Source organism: Acomys russatus, chromosome 1 (assembly GCF_903995435.1).
Source record: "Acomys russatus chromosome 1, mAcoRus1.1, whole genome shotgun sequence".
NCBI lineage: Eukaryota > Metazoa > Chordata > Mammalia > Rodentia > Muridae > Acomys > Acomys russatus.
In genome coordinates this window covers 36342482-36362493 of record NC_067137.1, presented here as the reverse complement: position 1 = coordinate 36362493, position 20012 = coordinate 36342482, and the positions used below count along the sequence as shown (strand labels likewise).

The window sequence follows — 20012 nt, the reverse complement described above, 5'->3', positions numbered from 1 at the left end:
GCGAGTTGTTGTCATCTTCCACCACACAGGTTGTAGGGACTGACCATAGACCATCAGAAGCCTATACCTTATGAACCAACTTACTTGTCCTAGAGTCAACATTTTAAAAAGTACCTGAGTCCAGATCTCCAGATCATGAGGCAGACACAACCATCATGAACTTCAGGGACAAGACTGACCACCTGACTGGAGAGGGCAAGGCTCAATTCTGGAAGGACTGGCTACCTTTATTCCCACCCCTCCCTCCAAAGCCTGCAGGCTGGAGTTGAGATGAAATGCAGACTTGGGGTATTAACCTTCCACCTTCTTGGCTAGCCAGCTCTCTTGAGCTTGTGCAGCACAATGATTCAGTTACTTTTCTCTCATCGTTCCAGCCACATAATCACCAGCTTAAAGTCCTTGACGGAGAGCATCCCGGAGGGACACAGGACCAGTTTGGCAGAGTGGCACTGGTGTAGCTCTGATCCACTCTTTGCCCCCAAAACCACACACACAGACACACACACACACACACACACACACACACACACACACACACACACACACACATATCTGTTCATGGGAGTAATTGTTATCTCTACCTTATTGCTGAGGAGGTGGAGGCACACATCCTGTGGCTTGCCTTTGGGCACACAGACAATGACACCATTTTTTTTTTATAAGCAGGGCACATTAGAATTATGACTCAGATTCAAGGTGTACAGTATCTCTTTGTTGGTTGTAAAGAGCATGGTGGCTGAAGGTACTTACAAAGAACTGGCTTCGAGCTCAGAATAACCTTGCACAGAGACAGATGCTTTTTAGAACAACTCCTGGGCCTCTGGAGGATGGGAGCCAGGATGAGGACAGAGCTGAAAGGTCACTTTGATCTTGCAGATTGTGAGATGTTAGAGGAAACAAACAACAGCAGCAACAGCAACAACCACCCCCACCCCACCCCCCATCCCCCACAAACCAGAGTGATGTCCTTAGGTAGCTCTGCAAGTCCCAAGACCCCAAATCCTCACTACTGTGTGAGCACCTAGAGATCTTCTCCCACCCTCATATCAGCCCTTTCTTTCCTCCCCTCTAACTGGGCTGGAGACCAAGCCCTACCTCATCCTACCCAAAGGGAAATAAGTTCAAGAATAGTTCTCCTGAGGACAACTCTCGAAAGAAGGCAGACAGGCATGACTTGTCATGTACCTGGGTGGCTTCCCAGCATGCCCCTGGGCTTTGAGTGGCTTCCCAGCCCAGACAGGCCAGTGGTGGCCTTGGAGTGTTGCTCTGTGCATGCTTTTCTGGCATGTGGAAGTCTGTGTTTTTAGGTAGTTCACCCTCATAGGAAGCAAGGCCAATCCAAGGCTGTGGGGGCCTCTTGACTGGCTGCTGCCTTGAAAGGGACCCGAGTGCCTGTGGATAGCCTCATTTATGCTTGGTAAATGTCATCATGGCAGTGTCAGGAGGCCAGAGCCTTTCAGGGGAGGAACTAGATGTTCTTGAAGCCAAAGGGCTTTCTCTGAGATATTTATTTATAACATTTCTCCTGACCACAGCTGCTAGAACTGGTTGCCATGTGCCTACCTCTTCTAAGAAATAAAAGAACAGGCCAGGCACCTCTGGGCCAGCATCTAAGCTCTGATGTCGTCAGAAATGGTGATTTCTCCACACTTGGGGCTGCTGTTTTTACAGGTCAGCTTTTGCTTTTGAGTTGATGACTTAGAGTCAGAAGTCACAGTTGCCCGTGGCATGACACTGTGCAGTCGCGCTGTGACCGTTAACTGCATTCTTTCCTCCTACTCCACAAAGTGCACTGTGTCCTTTAGCAGCTGGCAGCTCGGGGCCAGCTTCCCAAAGAGGAGCTCGGGCACGTGTGCGCAGACCTGCTCAGCTGGAATCTGTTGTGCTATGAACAAGGTGAAGGCTTTGGGTCTTGTAAGCAGAAGGCTTGCGATGACAGCTAAGGTCCCTAAGGTAGATGTCAGATGAGATGTATCAGCCTCTCTCCCAAGCTCCTACTCTTATTGAGCCCTCCTGCTGTGAAGCCAATTCCACAGGTGCTTCTTTGGCATGCAAAATGATGGTCAATTCAAAACAGGGATACTGAATCAACCCAGATGCCCATCAATGAGGAATTGGTAATGAAATCTGGTACATACACACAATGTTTTGTTTGCTTTTTTGTTTGTTTGGCTTTTTTTTTTTTTTTGCTCTTTTTAAAAAATATATTTTATTAATTTATTCATATTATCCCATCCCTTGTATCCTCCCTCCTTCCCATTTTCCCCTTACTCCCTTTCCCTATGAATGTGACTGAGGGGGAACTCTTCCCCCTGTATATGCTCATAGGGTATCAAGTCTCTTCTTGGTAGCCTGTTATCCTTCCTCTGAGTGCCACTAGGCCTCCCCATCCAGGGGACATGGTCAAATATGGGGCACAAGAGTTCATGTGAAAGTCAGTCCCCACTCTCCACTCAACTATGAAGAATGTCCTGTCCACCAGCTAGATCTGGGTAGGGGTTCAAAGTTTACTGCATGTATTGTCCTTGGCTGGTGCCATAGTTTGAGCAGGACCTTTTTCTTTTTTCTTTTTCTTTTTTTCTTTTTTTTTTTTTTCTGAGACAGAGTATCAATGGGAGACTATGTAGGTCTGGCTGTCATGGAACTCACTTTGTAGACCAGGCTGGCCTCAAACTCACAGAGATCTGCCTGCCTCTGTCTCCCAAGTGCTGGCATTAAATTAAAAGAGTACACCACTATGATTCACAATAGAATTTTAATCACTTATAAAGAAAAAACCCCGAAATTAACAGGAAAAATGGATAAAGCTGTGAAAATGTATGAAGTGAGGTCAGCCAGGCTCAGAAAACACAACCTGCTCCCTGTCACACATGTATCCTGCTAAGTTTCTTGACTTTGCTCCTCCTCCTGAGTCTCCCTGGGCTGTCTGGCCCTCCTGGGTTGTATTCCCTCCCCTTCCCTGCATTTCTCAAATGAAACTTTCCTTCTTTCTCTGGCATGCATCATGCTGAATCACAGATACCAGGTTCTACACTTCTTCCCTTCCTCCCATGAACGAGCCAAGTGCCCTGTCTCCATCGTCATAGAAACCACCTCATTAGCTCAGCACTTAGCATAGGCATGGCTCACAGTGGGTGCCCAGCGCATGTGTAACTGGGCTTGACCAGCCCAATCTCTAGTTCCCTCTCCTCTGACTGCCACAAGCTCTCAGGTTTGTCCTCAGCACATGACCCAGGTGGCCCATATGGGGGGGGGGGGATATGTCATACCAAAGTGTCACTGTCCTGCTCTGTTGCTATTTAGTGATATACAGTAATAATGACAAAGTCTGATAGTCATCAAACTCAAATAGCATTCTAGTTTCTGGACTAATTTCCCAAACGCTGTTGTCATTCAACTCTTGCGTTAACTGTGTGTCAACATCTCTCTTACAGCAGAGAAAAAAAAATGTGTGTGATGGGTTAGGGTTGAGCTCTGCTGGTCAAACTGTAGTCTTCTAGGGGACAGCAAATGCCTGCATCACTTCTCGGGCGGAGGCGTGGAATCTAGGGCTGGTGTGACTGTGCTGGTTGGCAGAAGCCTATTTGGCGAGGCCATCACCCATGCTGTCTTGCTGAACTAGCCTGTGCAGTGTCTGGTTGCTTGTCTTTACTGAGCTTCATCTTCTAGTCACTGGCTCCAGGACGCCAGGGTTTTAAAGGGATCCAGTATTTGCCTTAATAAGGTGCTTTTGGTATTCAGGCATGAAAATGAGTGTCATGAAGTAGAAAGTGTGATGACACCCTAGGGAGCGGGAGGCCTGGAACATCACATAGGGCAGACAGGGAAACAGGGGCCGTTTGGGAGGCATTGCTAGCCAGGTAACGCAGGCCAGATGGTGCTTCTATGGGAGAGAAAGTATAAGACAAGAGACTCCAGCCGGGAGCAGCATCTGGGACAGAAAAGCTGACCTCATTATGTGATGACAGTCCTGAGGTGAAAAGGACAGACAGACAGTTGGCTGGAGGCTCCAGGTCATGAGAGCCCAGAGAGATGGCGGTTGGAACCTAGGTTCTGACTTGGTTGGTGAGCTTGTGAATTACTGTCTCGCAGACAAGGCCAGCCGTGGGAGGACATCAGTGCAGCAAACTGCAAGAAGACAGGAGAGCTGAGGGTGCAGCTCAGTGGTGGCGTGTGTGTCTAGCATGCGTGAGACTCTGTCTTCTGTCCTCAGTGCCTCAAACCCCAAGAAACCTCCAAATAGGTTGGAACACGTGACATGTAAGATTTTGCAGCGCATGGTGGCACATGTCTGTAATCCTAGCACTTCGGAGGCCGAGGCAGGAAAATTGCTGCAAGTTTCAAGACAGCTGGGTTGCAGAGCAGAACCATCTTAAAGAACTCCAAAATAAATAAATGTAAAGAAGACGTGGTTAAAGCTGCCACCTGGAGTCTAGGCAGAGACAAGCCTTGCCCTCTTTGGCACGGCCTGACTAGGAAGGGACTGAGTGCAATAGAAACCACACAGTGTATGTGTGGATGGCTGGGAGGAAAGCGGCTGAGAGAGTCTCCCCTTCCCTCAGTTCCCCTCTGCCCCTCTGCCCCTCTGCCCCTCTGCCCCACCGCCAGCATCTCTGCCTCTAGCATCTGTCATTGTCTGTCCCTGTTGGCCTCATGTTTTCATTTGGTTTTGCAACTGTCCCTGTCTCTGTCTCTGTCTCTGTCCCTGTCTCTGTCTCTCTCCCTGTCTCTGTCCCTGTCTCTGTCCCTGTCTCTGTCTCTGTCCCTGTCTCTGTCCCTGTCTCTGTCCCTGTCTCTGTCCCTGTCTCTGTCTCTCTCCCTGTCTCTGTCTCTGTCCCTGTCTCTGTCCCTGTCTCTGTCTCTGTCCCTGTCTCTGTCTCTGTCCATGTCTCTGTCTCTGTCCCTGTCTCTGTCTCTGTCCCTGTCCATGTCTCTGTCTCTCTCCCTGTCTCTGTCTCTGTCCCTGTCCCTGTCTCTGTCTCTGTCCCTGTCCCTGTCTCTGTCTCTGTCCCTGTCCCTGTCTCTGTCTCTGTCCCTGTCTCTGTCCCTGTCTCTGTCCCTGTCTCTGTCTCTGTCTCTGTCTCTGTCTCTGTCCCTGTCTCTGTCCCTGTCTCTGTCCCTGTCCCTGTCTCTGTCCCTGTCTCTGTCTCTGTCCCTGTCTCTGTCTCTGTCTCTGTCTCTGTCTCTGTCCCTGTCCCTGTCTCTGTCTCTGTCTTTGTGTCCCTATTTGCCCCATCTTTACCCAAGTCTGTCATGACTATTTTTCTGCCCATGTCTCTGTCTCTCTGATTCTCTAACTCTATTTGTCTTTTTTTTTAAATCAGTGTCTCTGTCTATCCAGCTGTCCATCTGTCTGTCTGTCCATCCATCTGTCTCCCCAGCCTCACCTCGAGTCATGATGGCACAGACATCTCTTCCTGTTAGCTGTTCATCCTGACTACATTTCTCCTTTGACCCACCACGGAGTTGATGCTTCCTCACACTGACTCCAGTACTGTGAACAGCCCTCTGGGAGTGTTTCCCTGCTGGGGTGGGGGGGGAGTTGGGGGAGAGGACTGGAGTAGGGCGTGGCTCTGAGCCAACACTCTTGGGCTTGTCTCCAGGCTTAGAGGCCAGGGCTTCAGGGAGGCCAGTGAGGTTAGGAGAGGTGCCTGCCAGCTCTGACTCCGAGGCTTGGCCACTTTCCCAGTCAACCTGACCCTACACAGAAGCATCTGTGTGTGTGAACACGTGGAATCTGCATGGTGCCTTTTGTAAATAGCCGGGGAGGGGAGTAAGTGAGCCATGGGTGATTTCACTCAGGGGAGAGTGTCATTTTGCCATAAACACCTACACAGGCGCACGCGTGCACACACACACACACACACACACACACACACACACGCGCGCGCGCGCACACATGGGTTGATGGTGATGAAGGCCAAAACTGTCTGAACAGACAAGACAAACATTCTTGCCCAGACAGGCGCAGTCACTGTCCCCATCACCTTCCAGGTCCGTCCTGCCACAGTACAGAAACAACCCTGTCCAGACTGCCTTCCTGCTCCTGTGTACATACTCTTTTCTGGCTGTTTACTCTTCTGGAACATGCTGCTCCCACACTTCCTGGCTTGCATATGGGGAAACCACTGATGTTTTGCTAAATGGACATGATGTGCCTGGCAAACTTGCCTTCTAAACAACTGTGTTTATGCCCATAGTTAGTGCTGTTCTCAGATTTGATCACAAACACGTGTGTGTGTGTGTGTGTGTGTGTGTGTGTGTGTGTGTGTGTGTTGAGTAGTGGCTATTGGAGAGACTCAGAACTGGTCACAGTATGGAGAATAAGTGACTGCTGAATGCCATACTTATTGGGACAACTGTTCTACCTCCTCCAAGGCTTGGGGGACACCGTTAGAAGAAGGGGCAGAAAACTGTAAGACAAGAAGTGACATGGCTAGGTGCCACCAAGCCCGATCACCTGACTTTAATTTCTGGTGCTCATCTAGTGAAAAGAGAGAGCTGAGTCCTGCATGGTGTCCGCTGACCTCCACACACTGTTGTAGAGGAGCACCCAGAGCCAGACTCAAAGGATGAAATGTTTTACAAAGTAAGAAGTGAATGGGGCACAGTGGTGCACACTCTTAATCCCATCTTTCAGGAGACAGGCAGAGCTCTGTGAATTCAAGGTCAGCCTGTACTATATAGTGAGACTCTACAGACTGGAGCACGTAGACGGGAGTAGTGTGGAATATGCTGCTTCAGGACGTGACATGGCTTCTACACTGTTGAATTTGTAGCAGCTGTGGTTACCTGCACAAGCTTAGGCCTGTGGACATCTTGTGGTGAGGGAGGGTGAGGGGCTTTGCAACCCTGCCTCTCTCTGAGGATTGATAGGCACAAAACTGTTGCTGACAAAGGAGAGCTGTTTTTTTTTTTTTTCAATAGTGTAGTCCTAGTAAGGTGTCCACATTCCTGTAATCAACCCCCACCCATGCTCCTGCAAACAGCCCCCACCAAGTCCTTGTAAGTAATCCTAATGAAACCCATTGGGTCATTTAAAAAAGACATAAAGGTGGAAGGGAGACTAGGTAGGAAGGGAAAGAGGATCAGTGGGAGTAGGAGGAGAATAAGAGAAAAAAATGAGCTGGTGGGGAATAGGGTAAAAACACGATCTACATGTATGCAAATGTCACAATAAAACCCACTATGTATAATCAACATATGCTAATGAAAACATTACATATTTTAATGTTAATTAAATAAAGATACAACATATTTTTTTTTTAAAGGGAAAAGACTTACTAGCTTGAGTCAGCACCATCATGATAGGGGACATTTCAGGTCTAGAATGTGTGTAGGATTCAGCCCTATGAGTTGGCTGACTCAGTGGTACCTGCCCCCAGAAGAGCTGCTTTGGAGGAACCCATCTATCCCTGTGGCAGGAGGGAGCTGGAGGGCACAGCACAGTGGAGACTGTAGACAAGAGTCATGCACAAGGCTCTGAAGGGTGGCACCTCAGAGCCAGAGCCTATACCTGGTATCCAACACATCAAGAAAGAGCATGGCTGGGCAGAGAAGGATGCTGGGAGGACTTTCACAACCTGGCCTGTGAGGAGGTTGTCATGGGTCCTTCATGTTATTGGCCAAGTCACTCACTCAGGGTGGCTCAGATTTAAAGAGAGAGTGGTCAAATTTCTTGCCTCAGTACCAAGAGTCATGAAGAATCTGAGGGAATTGTTAATCTAGAGTAGATACACACCCATATGCATGCATGTGCACACAGGCACACACCCTCATATGCATGCATGTGCACACAGGCACACATACTTTGTTGCATACCCTCAAACACACACACACTTACACTTATACAGACATCTCCATCCGTAATCCTTCACACACACACACACACACACACAGAAAAATTTGCACAGCCCGTGGAAACTCAAGCCTGCCTTCCACACCAGCACACTTTGGGGATATAGGTAGGCTGGAAGTAGCAGGCCCTGTGATGATCCTGTTGGGACAGAGCTAGGAGCTCACAGGCTCCCTGCAAGTGCCTGCCTCAGGTCTACAGAGTTTTCTGCCTGGGGACTTAGGTCCAATCTTCTGGACCTCTCACTACATCTACTGGCATCTGGTGTCCCAGGTACAGAGTATCCAGGACCCACAAGTGAAGTTGTGCATATCCCCTGGAGTCAGCAAATGTTGGGGTTGGAGCAGGCAGCACCACGCCCCTCACTGCACTCCAGGCCATGGGGCCAAGTCCTTGGTGGATCTTCTCTGGAGGGCAGCACTGGGTGCCTCAGTCCTAGGCCCTCCTCTCCAGTGTCCTCTTTTGGATCTGTTCTGTGGAATGTGGGCAGCCCGGACTCCCACCTGCTGAGGGTCCTGCAGAAGCCACTCACTTGTGTGACCTGGGGACTTCAGCTCTTTTATGTGGAGCCGAGAGGGCGTGACTAGGAATAGGGAATAGAGGAAAACTCCTGGACCTAAGGCAAAGGTCCTGAAGAGCTGCAGGTGGAGTAGCAGAGGGAACTGAAGGACCCTGCCCCCACCTTTTTAGGAAAAGTGTAAGAGTGAGGCTGTGCTAGCCCCTCCCACAGCCATCAGCCTGGAATACAGATGGCATCCTGGCTTTGAAATGACTGGAACCAGGGACAAATCTCAGCTCACCTACCCCAGTCTGCTTTGTTATGTAACTTGGACTAATTCACTTGACCCTCTGAGCTCCAGTGTCTTCCTCTGAATGTAGAGAAAATTCTACCTCTGTTCTTCCATTCAGGAATATTTAATGACTACCTTCCATGGCCAGAGGCTTCAGGGAATTAGATGACAAGAGTAGGTCATGTTCCTTATGGAGCAGGCTGTCATTAGATGGACACTCATGCGAATAGATGCACATCGGCAAGCTGTGCTAAGTGCTATGAGGGAACCATGCAGGTGCTCCAAGAAGGTACAGCTCTCTGGGATCACGCCAAGGAGGCCAAGGGCAGCTTTGCTGAGGAGCTGACACACTTGGCGGTGTCTATCCAGCTGAAATGTATCCCAGGCAGGAGGAATGGTCTATATGAAGCCTGGGAAGGCTGTTCTCTGACACTGCATGAGCCAAAAGAATGAGGTATAAAGGGGAGGAATGGAACTGGAAGAAAGGTTGCTTTCCTGACCTGTGATAGCTTGTTCCTGCTAACCTGGACCTCAGTTTGTAACTGAAGACGAAGACCTCCTGAGACATGATGGATTCACGCAAGACTACACATTATCGAGGTTTTTTTGTTTTGTTTTGTTTTTGTTTTTAAAGAAAGCAAGGGGCTGAAGAGATGACTTAGGGGATAAGAGAGCTTGCTGCTCTTCCAGAGAGGACCCTGGTTTGGTTCCCGGCAACCACATGGTGCTCACAACCATCCATAACTCTAATTCAGGGGAATCTGATAACCTCTTCTGACCTCTGTGGGCACCAGGCATACGTGTGCTGCTGTGGGGATCAGGAACCAGAGGAAGGGGGATGAGTGGTGATGGAGCCCACACAGAATCCCAGGAATCAGAATCTAGAGACCAGGCTCAAGGTGCAAATCTAGTTTTATTGTACAGTGTATAACCCTTTATATGATTGAAGGGCCAATGAGACTATCCCATGCTAGCCTCAAGCACCAATAGCAATCAGTCAGGTTGGTGTAGCTATGAGGAAATGGGAGGTGACAGAGTCACCTCAGGAGACTTCCATAAAGAAGGGGGAAGCAGTCACGGCCCTAGCCTTGGGTCCATTTTGAGACTTCACTAGTGTGCTAGGAATCCCTAGTAGATCAACACTGTGTGCAGTGGACCAGGACCATTCGAGGAATTTTAGGAGCCACATTCGAGGAGTTTCACTGGCCATTCTCTGTGGGCCTCCAAAAGGCTTAGACACTCCCCACATGGTACAGATACATACAAGCAGGCAAGACACTCATAATACAGAAGATAAATTCTTTAAAAATTCAAAAAGGCTCAGAACCAACTGTCTTTTTTCCCTCCCTCCCTCCTTCCTTTTGACATGTAGCCCCAGGTAACCCTGGATAGCTTCACACTCTGTAGTTGACAATGACCTTGAACTTCAGATCCTCCTGGCTCTACCTCCCAGGCTCAATTTTAATTCTTTTCTGAAGAATCCCTGGAAGGCCACAGGCCAGGGCTCTGCCAGTCTGATCCCCACTCCACTATCTCATCATGTGGAGTGACAGACGTACAATTCTGCCAGGTGTTCTTGTGTTTTAACCTCTAAAATCCCACTCTCAGTGGGAGGTGGTGTGAGAGACACTGTGCACCTGTTGGTAGAAGAACAGCTTTGGGATTTGATTTGACATTTCATTTTCAATCAGGGAGTAAATGCGTCCACTGTGAGTTTAGATTGCCATTCGCCTTCCTAGTCAACTCTGTGGGTGGGAAAGCAGTACCACTGTCACACAGAGAGACTGGCACACGCATGACCTTGTTTGTGGCCCCTGAAGAATTTGAGTCAGCTGTTCTCAAACATCAGAGCTCAAGTTGAAGGTCTCCTTGCAGCATCTGATGGAGATGGAGGTTCACCATCAGTTGGTCAGTTGGAAAAGCTAGCCCAGTCAAAGAGGTAGCAAGACAGGAGGGGGAGGGGCTACACAGCTTAGTTATTAGAGCTGAGCTCAAATCATGCACTGGGATGGTTAGTGTTAATTCTCAGCCTGACGTAATCCCCTGGGATAGAATCCCCTGGGAGATGAACGGGCATCCAGGCATATCTGTGAGGGACTATCTCAACCATATGAAATGTTACCGGAAGACCCATCTTAACTGCAGGCGGAACTGTTTCCTAGGCAGGGGATCCTGCACTGAGTAAAGAGGAGAATGGAGCTGAGCACCAGTCGGCATGCATGCATTTATTACTCTCTGATTTTTGGCCATGGATATAATGTGACCTGCTTCAAGCTCCAGCCCATCATGATGGACTTGAACTGTGAGCTGAAATAAGACCCCTTTCTCTTAAGTTGCTTTATTATGGTATCTTATCACAACAATGGGGAAATAAAATAAGAAAGGCATGTTCTGAGCAAAACTGGGATGCAATTAATTAAAGGCTCTGGATAGCTAACATGTCTGCTGGAAAGCTGGGCTAATAACCCTGCCTCATGATTCGCTCTGGGCTGTGCTAATTGGGTCCTTTGTAGATGGTTGTGGGTCTCCTTTAACATGGGCACACTGTACCAGGAGTGCTGAGGGCTGTACCAGGGAGCTAGGCTTTGTTTGCCCTTTAGTCTCTGTGGACTCAGTTCATACAACGCTCATACGATCCCCTTTTAGAGGTAAATAAGCAGTCTGGGCGCAGTGACACCTAAGAAACAGGCATGGCTGCATTTAGGTGCTCTCTCCTGAGTTCTGATGCCATCACTTTCTCTGCCTGATCTGTGTCTTCATCCATTTGTTGTACATGCTTCGGGTAGGATGACGGGATAGAGAAAGAGGGAAGGAGTAGAGTTTGTGACCAAATCACATTCTGAGTGCCAAGGGAAGTCACTGCTTCATCCTGAATTCTTCTTTTAAAGCTGAGCTGCAGTTCTCTGTGCTAGATTGCGGAGCTCCATGGTTTTTAGCAGTCGCTGGTTGTCTGACTCTCACTACTGGCCAGTTCTAGAGCATTCCCATTGACTCTTTTAAAAGCTGTTTTGTTGTTAATTGTTTTAGTGTGTGTGTGTGTGTGTGTGTGTGTGTGTGTGTGTGTGTGTGTGTGTGTGAATGGCATCAGTACACATGCAGAATCCAAATCCAGAGAGGAGGCATCTTCTTCTATCACTCTCCCTTTGTAGCCTTGAGATAGGCTTACTGTTTCAGCTGGCCAGTGAGCTCCTGAGATCTGCCTTTTTCTATGCCCCCAATGTTGGGGACACACACACACACACACACACACAGAGCCATGTCCACCTTATTTTCTAAATGAGTGCTAGGGATTAGAACTCAGGTCCTCAGCTTGCACAGCAAGTGATCTTACCCACCGAACCAAGCTACACTCTACCTTGGGTCTCTCACTGGCCTGGATTGCAGATAATTTGGCTAGACCAGCTGGCTCGCAAGTTTCTGCTTCCTAGGAGCGGGGATTATAAACTCCTGGTACCATACTCAACTTTGTTATGTGGGTTCTGGGGACCAAACTCAGGCCCTCATGTTTGTACAGCAAGCAGTTTGCTGCCTGAGCTGCATCCTCAGCTCCATCATTTTCTCCCAGATACATAAAACCATAAAGGCTTTGCCATATGAACAGGGCCCAGGTCATGATTTGCTTATTGCATATTTCTAATGCTTTTGTCTTTCAGATCCCAATAATGAGAGACCCTGGGTGGATCCGAAGTGTGTGGCCTTCAAACATCAACGTGAGTGTAGTAGCTCGAAGGTGCTCTTGTGCTTTCATGTGTCAAGATTAAAGTCTTCCTTGTCACAGTGCAGCTTCCTCCCATGGGCAAACAGTCCTCAAAGTGGGACTGTGCCATTCGGTGGATGCTTCCAGAGTACTCCCTGTGTTTCAGAAGCACTGCCCTGGCAGCTATCCACTTTGCCTGGATTCTGATTTTTAATCCTAGCCCATCCCCCTCTAGACACAGATGGGATTTTTGTCATCTCTTCAATTAAAAACCATCCTCCAGACTTTAGATTCTAAAGGCTCCTAGCATAGTGGACAAAGTCCACATGAACACTCATGTCCTTGGTTGAACTTTGCAGGTGTCCCTGGCTGTGATCACAAATGTCTAACAAGAGCCTTGGTAGCTTCCTCTGGGACCTGCTGCAGATTCCTTCCTCCTTGTAGCTGGCCCAAGCCTTAGGTCCCACCCTGTCCCATCATTTATATTCTGGCCTTGATCTGTCTGCCCCTGAAACCTGTCTTTGCGGATCTCCCCTAGGCTCCATATTCAGCCCCCAAATGCTCATCTTAAGTGTTACAGTTCAGCTGGCAAGGTATCCTGACCATTGGAAGCCAAGGAATACCACGAAGTCACACCACACAACAAACCTCACCCAAGAGATTTATTGGGAGGGGAAACACAGGATGGCAGGTTGTCTCTGCTTGGGTGAGAAGCGGCAAAGAACTGAGCAGGACACAGGCTTTATATAGGGTTTCTTGCGGGCAGAGCTTTTCAGGGTGGCCTGGGATTGGAGGAATTATGTGGCCTGATCTTGGGGCAAGCTCAGAGACTGGGATCTGGGAAATGGTCCTGCTACCTCCCAAGTCCTTTTTTTGTTGTTGTTGTTGTTTGCTTGTTTTTGTTGTTTGGTTGTTTGCTTTTCTAGATAGAATTTCTCTGTGTAGCCTTGGCTGTCCTTGACTTGCTTTGTAGATCAGGCTGGCCTCGAACTCACATCGATCCATCTGCCTCTGCCTCCCGAGTGCTGGGACCAAGTCCTTTTCTTAGCAGTTCCTTTGCCCTGGTGCTGGGTATAAGTTTCAATAACATCATACAGCTCATTCCAGTCCATGGCTCTTAAACTTTTGAGTCATCGAGGACTGGCGGTGGATTTGAGGTAGGGAGGCTGTTGGGGCAGTCCAAGGAAGAATCAATTCTTGAGGCTTATTTTACTTTACTGTGGCTTGTTCCTTACCTTAAGGCTATAAAACAAATAGCACTTTGGCTTTGCCATTAAAGAATTCACAGGCTGGAGGAGCTCAGGAGAAAGGTGTGGATTGAGACTTGCAGAGAACCTGGAGGGCCAGTGAAGCGCTAGCTGAGCAAGGGATCCATTCTTGCGATGAGGCCTCAGCGGAGTGAGTGAGGAAAGGTGACAAGGAGCTCCAGGGACTCTGTGGGGGAGAAATGGGCATGACGGGAGGCCAGGAAGCCTGAGTAGTGGGCAGTTAGTGGCAGTTGAGGCCTGAATGGGAAGCCAGTGTTCTGTGAGAAGGGGCAGGAAGTCTCTGGGTAAGCGGGACCTACTTTGGTGGGTGGCAGTGTAGCCTGGTGGTCATGGAAGTAGCTTGACACTGCTTCCTGTGGCCAATTCCCTAGTCTGCAGACTCTGGGGTAGAAGCCATGGCTACCAGGCTTTGTAGGTTTCTAGCCCACCTCTGGCCTCACATGCAGGCCAGTGGTTATGGTCCACAGGAGAGTTGGATGAGGAAAGCAGCCCACTGGCCTTAGATATGACACCCTTTGCAGAACCAACTCATCCTAACAGGGCAGGAGATGACAGGGTGAATTTACAAAACATCTTCATCACCCATGGTAAGAGATGAAAATTCAAAGTCATGGCCGTTGCTCTGCCACTTAACAGTATCTGAGAGAGATGCCTAATGGTATGCTAGCTCCTATGTACAGTAGGTGCTCACTTGATCCCACACATGAGTGCTTGCTGTTTACCACAAGCCTCTGCAGCAGGAGGGGAGGTAACAGCTTGTCTGAGGTGAGTAGAGAAAGATTAGGAGCAATTCCAGAGAAAGGCCTCCAACATAAGGCAAGTCTTCTGGGGAGCAATGTAAGAGCCGTAACAGTTGGCTGAACATGAGGTAAGACACAGCATTGGGCCCCAGAACTGGAGACACGAGCCACTGGAGATACAGAGGGAAGGGGGAGGAGGTGGCAGGAGCTGACAGCCATCAGGAGGACTTATTTGGTCTTTCAGGGACCTCAGACTTTATCCCGTTGATAATAGGGTGTTCACCTCAACTCCCTGTTTGCTTCCAAATCTGATTAAATCTCTCTTTCAGCTGTAATGGCTAGTGTGTCAATTTGACAGGACCTGGAATCACCTGGAAGGGAGTCTCAGTGAGGGGTTGTGCAGATCTGGTTGGCCTGTGGGTGTGTCTGTGGAGCATTGCTTTGATGACTAATGTTAATTGATATGGAAAAGCCCCAGTCCACTGTGGGTGGCCCCATTCCCTGCTTAGGGGCCCTGGACTGCATAAAGGTAGAGGAAGTGAGCTGAGTAGTAAGCGTTGCATATGTTCATTCTCTCTCTGTTCTTGACTGTGGATGTAACTAGTTGCCTCAGGTTCCGGCCTTGACTTCCCCACTGTGATGGACTGCCCCTGAGACTGTACGCTAAAGCAAAACCTTTCTCTTCTAGGTTGCTTTTGTCAGGGTGTTTTATCACAGCAACAGACACAAAACTCGGAAATGGGTAAAGATGGCCTTCCTGTTCCCAATATTGAGTTTTTAAGTTCTAAAAAACGTGAGCCTTATACTGGCTAGTATTACGTCAACCTAACACAGGCTACAGTCATCAGAGAGGAGGGAGCTTCAGTTGAGAAAATACCTTCATAAGATTAGGCTGTAGACAAGCCTGTAGGGAATTTTATTAATTGGTGATTTATGGGAGAGGGCCCAGCCCATTGTGGGTGGGGCCATCCCTGGGCATGTGGTCCTGCGTTCTATAAGAAAGCAGGCTGAGCAAGCCACAGGGAGCAAGACAGCTAGCAGCACCCCTCCGTGGCCTCTGAGTCGGCTCCTGCCTTCAGGTTCCTGCCCTGTTTGAGTTCCTGCTCTCAGCTTTTGATGATGAACTGTTCAATGAACTGTGAGTGAAATAAACCCTTTCCTCCCCAAGTTCTTTGGTCATTCATGGTGTTTCATCATAGCAATAGTAACCCTAAGGCACACCTTTTGAAGCAAAGGGGACATAAAAATATTGGTCTGTCCTGTTGATGTGCTTCCTGCTCTGTGGCTTTCTCCTTCAGGTGGTGTGAGTGTCATCCTTTCAGGTGTCTGATGATAGTCACAGGCTCTTATCTAGAAATGCACTGAGTGGCTCTCATAGCCAATTGCTGGTTTGTTCGTTTGTTTTTAATATCAATTTGTGGGGGTGTTTATTACCAACAGGCACCCAGACAGTTACTTCCAAAACGTATTTAAATAGAGTGTCACACTGCACAGAACTTTCATTTTCTAGTCAGTGGCTTCTTGGTTTTCTAGAGATGTCCCAAGGCGTTGTCTCGTTTGTCAATGACCACACTACAGTGACAGGTCAGTTTTCTGTCTTTCTGTTTATAGCCCTCCACATCAACCATCTCTTTCCCCACCCCAGGGAACACCTTGTTTTGGACTCTCCTTGGTGTCTCTTGCCAGAAGAAGCCTGGGGATCTGTTGGGTCTTAACTTCCTTGAGGGCAGGGTCATCTCCTATATACTTACTTGCCACTGGGACAGGCATGTTACAAGCATCAGGATGGCCTCTGACAAGGGTGCTGACACCTTTCGTATTATAGCAGGGCTCATTCATTTATTTTTAGTGCGATAAATAAATAAATATATATATACATATGCATGTATATATATGCACACATTTATCATAGCTTTATTTGTAATTATGATTAGCCTATTTGTAAGCAGGCATGACACTCCATGATGTGATAATTAGGCATTCATTTAGAAAATATTTGTTGAGACCTAAGTGTCAGGCACAGTTTAGATAAATTAAAAAAAAAAATCAATGGTCTTTATCCTTTTGTTGTAACTGCCTACTGGAGAGCGATTCATAAGTCATACATACAAATGGAACATTACACTTGGAATCCAGATGTACGGCAGAGTCAGAGTCTCTAACAGAACCCACATAGTTTGCTGGGGGTGGGGGTGGGGGTGGGGGAGTGACACTTAAAGTGAGGTTGAGGAAGGTGGGAGGGAGAAGACTCTCTGCCCAGGGCTGTTCTGAATAGAGAATGGTCCACAATAGCCATGCTTTTGGTTCTGAATAAGAGAAAATTTTTAAGTTCAAAGTGAGCAAAAGTAATAGAACGAACAGCAAGCAGCAGACAGAAGCAGCAGAAAAATGAGAAAACATCATCAAATCCGGGGCTTAGGACATGCCACAGCGGTGACAGGGAGATCACGAGGGAGGTTCGTACTAGAAATTCCTAAGCAGAGATGAGTGGTCCCTGTAGGCCAGCTTCCAGCTTCTGGTTCCCACTGCAGCCATTTTGTATTTCTCATGATAAACATGGTGACCTCAGTTGGAAACCCTGTGCCTTCCAGCTGTCCCCAAGAGTGCAATACTTTTTAACACCCTCAGCTCTTTCTTGGTCCTCTGTTTCCCTGTTTCAGGACCAGGGTGTCTTAGAGGACACTTGATATAAACATGCTCATATTTGAGACAAGGAGGGGGAGCATCCTCATCCCCAGAGTCTGCTTTCACTAAGTACAAATGCATGACAGTTTACCAGTATAATTGATGCCTCAAGGGTGCAGCGTGGACAAAGGAACTGTAGCAGAAGGGATCTGACAGGAGCGAGGAATGAAAATGATCCAAGGAGGTTTGAATATAGAGCCAGAGGGGAAGTGACGAAGCCAGGGCAGTCAGCCATTTGGTGACAGATGTTGTACAATAGTATCTCTCTGAGCCATGTGCTCTCGTGGTCTCCTGACTGCAGCAGGGTGGAGGGGCGGCTTAGCTAGTACGCACAGTGACAGAGTGGACTCCGGAAAGGAATCTGAGAGAGGAGAATTCGGGGGGGGGGCATTCTAAGGATAGGCTCAAGCCCTCTTAGGCACACTCATTCTTTAGTATAAGTGGCTCAGGAAGAGAGATGGGAAAGTATTGGATGGTGTGTTAACTATTCTAAAATGATAATGACGCCGTGCGAATTTCTTCTTCCAAAGTGGTCCAAGCAGCCCTTCAGATGGTTAGGGATGGTTAGAGACACCATTAACACCAACAGTTGCTGGGGAGGATATGAGTATATAGGGTACAAAGATAGGCCGCTGATGTCCTAGCACCGGCACATAACATCAAAGCTTAAGCTGTGGGTCATAACTGTGACGTCTGAATGAGTGAGTCACAAAACACTTGACAAAGGTTTCCTGAACTTGCAACTGCCAGAAATTAATTAAAAAAAAAAAATCAAACATGAACCCAAGGTGTTTCTGGCATCACCTGACTTCACCACAGCCTTGGTTCTGCACACACAGTGTGTGTACTTTGCACTGCATGCGCTGTTACTCCACATAGGCTCAACCAACACAGCTTGAAACACCTTGGCTGAGGTTCATGACCATTGTCCTGGGAATTGCAATGTTTTTTACAGTGCGCTCACACTTTTCTGCTACCATGTTAACAGAAAGTGAAGATATTTGATGTTTTTCTACCATCAGTCTTCAGCATATAAATATCAAATTAGTGTGTCTTTAGATTGTATTAGCCAGGCAAGCACATGCATTTCATTAGTATACAACTTTTCTATTGTCTTTAATTATAAAATTATATGTATCAAACTATTATTTTAAGATTTACTTATTTTATGTGCACGAGTGTTTTACCTACATTTATATATGTAGCATATGCATGCAGTGCCCATGGAGGCCAGAAGATGGCGTCTGATACTCTGGAACTGAGTTTAGGTAACTGAGAGCCACCATGTGGTGTCAGGAACCGAACTCAGGTCCTTTGCAAGAATGGCTAGTGGTCTTAATCACTGAGCCATCTCTTCAGCCACCAAAGAACTGTATTAATTTTTTTCTGGGTTATTAGCGGACATTGTTTGACTTGTATACTATTTTATATACCTATGTATGCAGGGTCACAACAAGTTTTCTTTGTTGAAACGCTATCATGAGTGGACGTTTGAGAAGCCCTGATTTAGATGATGGGCCAAAGAAGAAGGTTCCAAAAAGTTCTGTTCATTGTTGCTTTCTAGTGGGTGGCCTGGGGTCCTCAGGTGACATGCAGAGGTCATCTGATAATGGCAGAGAACAAACTAGAGCCCAGCTCTCCTGTTCTGCTGACTCACTCTTGTCAGGACATCCTAGACTCTAGAAAGATCTGAGATCTTTTGTTTGTTGTTGGTCACTAGACCTGACTTTTGAGGCAGGGCAAAACAAATCAATGAGCTGGGTCCCAGGACAGAGTCAGTGCAGTGTTCTGACATTCCCTCTCTTTGTGACGACTTGAGCAGCCCACAGGTATGTGTGTGAGGGTCTGGCTCAAGGGTAAATGTGAAACTCTGAACTTTCTTCTTCTTTTAAAAAAAAATTATTTATTGTATTTGCATTGGTTTTTGCCTGCAATGTATATCTGTGAGAGGGTGTTGGATCCTCTGAAACTGGAGTTACAGACAGTTGTGAGCTTCCGTGTGGGTGCTGGGAATTGAACTTAGGACCTTTGGAAGAGCAGCCAGTGCTCTTCACCGCTGAGCCATCTCTTAGCCCTGAAACTTTGAACTTTCAAAGCAAGTTTTCTTGCCCCCTCTTGATTCATGTGGTGAAACTACAGTTCCCTTTTCATAAACACCCAGAATGGAGCATTCCCACGTCCAGATCATCCTTGATAGGATGGGAAGAGAGGAAAGCCACTCAAGATCACTGAGGCTCCATAAGGTGGATCATAGCAGCCTTCAGAAGCTGGCTCTTCTCTATCTGCCACCTCCAGGTCCACCTGTGGTCTGCTCAGATGAGAAAAAACAACTACCCATGGCTTCTCAGACACCTTTGGCAAAAGACACAGTGGCTCACTTTGGAAGGCAGTGTGGGGGGGAGACAGAGAGATAGAGACAGAGAGAGAGACAGAGACAGACAGAAACAGAGAGACAAATACACAGAGAGAGACCGACAGAGACAGAAAAGACAGAAACAGATAGATAAAGAGACAGATACACACACAGAGACAGAGATAGATAGAGACAGATACACACACATATACAGAGAGACAGAGACAGAGACAAATAGATAGAGACAGATACACACACACAGATATGCAGGCTCATGCATACACACACACACACACACACACAGAGGGAGAGAGAGAGAGAGAGAGGGAGATATGCAGGCTCATGCATACACACACACAGACACACAGCACACACACACACACACACACACACAGAGAGAGAGAGAGATGCAGGCTCATGCATACACACACACACACACACACACACACACACACAGAGAGAGAGAGAGAGAGAGAGAGAGAGAGAGAGAGAGAGAGAGAGAGAGAGAGCTCATTGAGTAAGGCCAGACAAGGAACATTAACAGAATCTAGCCAACATGTTTTTCTTAGCCCCTGCCCAGAGAGGACACTGGAAGCCCCCAGACTTGAGAGATAGACCCTCAT

At 47.8% G+C, this 20012-nt stretch overlaps 1 protein-coding gene across 3 annotated transcripts in view; it reads left to right on the top strand.

Moving 5' to 3' along the window:
* Positions 1 to 20012, top strand: part of Lpin1 (lipin 1) — a 107684-nt gene that overhangs the window by 13700 nt on the left and 73972 nt on the right. For all 3 annotated transcript variants that reach the window (XM_051143562.1, XM_051143570.1, XM_051143553.1), the window contains exon 2: positions 12300 to 12356. In XM_051143562.1, the coding sequence (XP_050999519.1) occupies positions 12300 to 12356 (57 nt within the window). The remainder of the gene's footprint in view (positions 1 to 12299; positions 12357 to 20012) is intronic.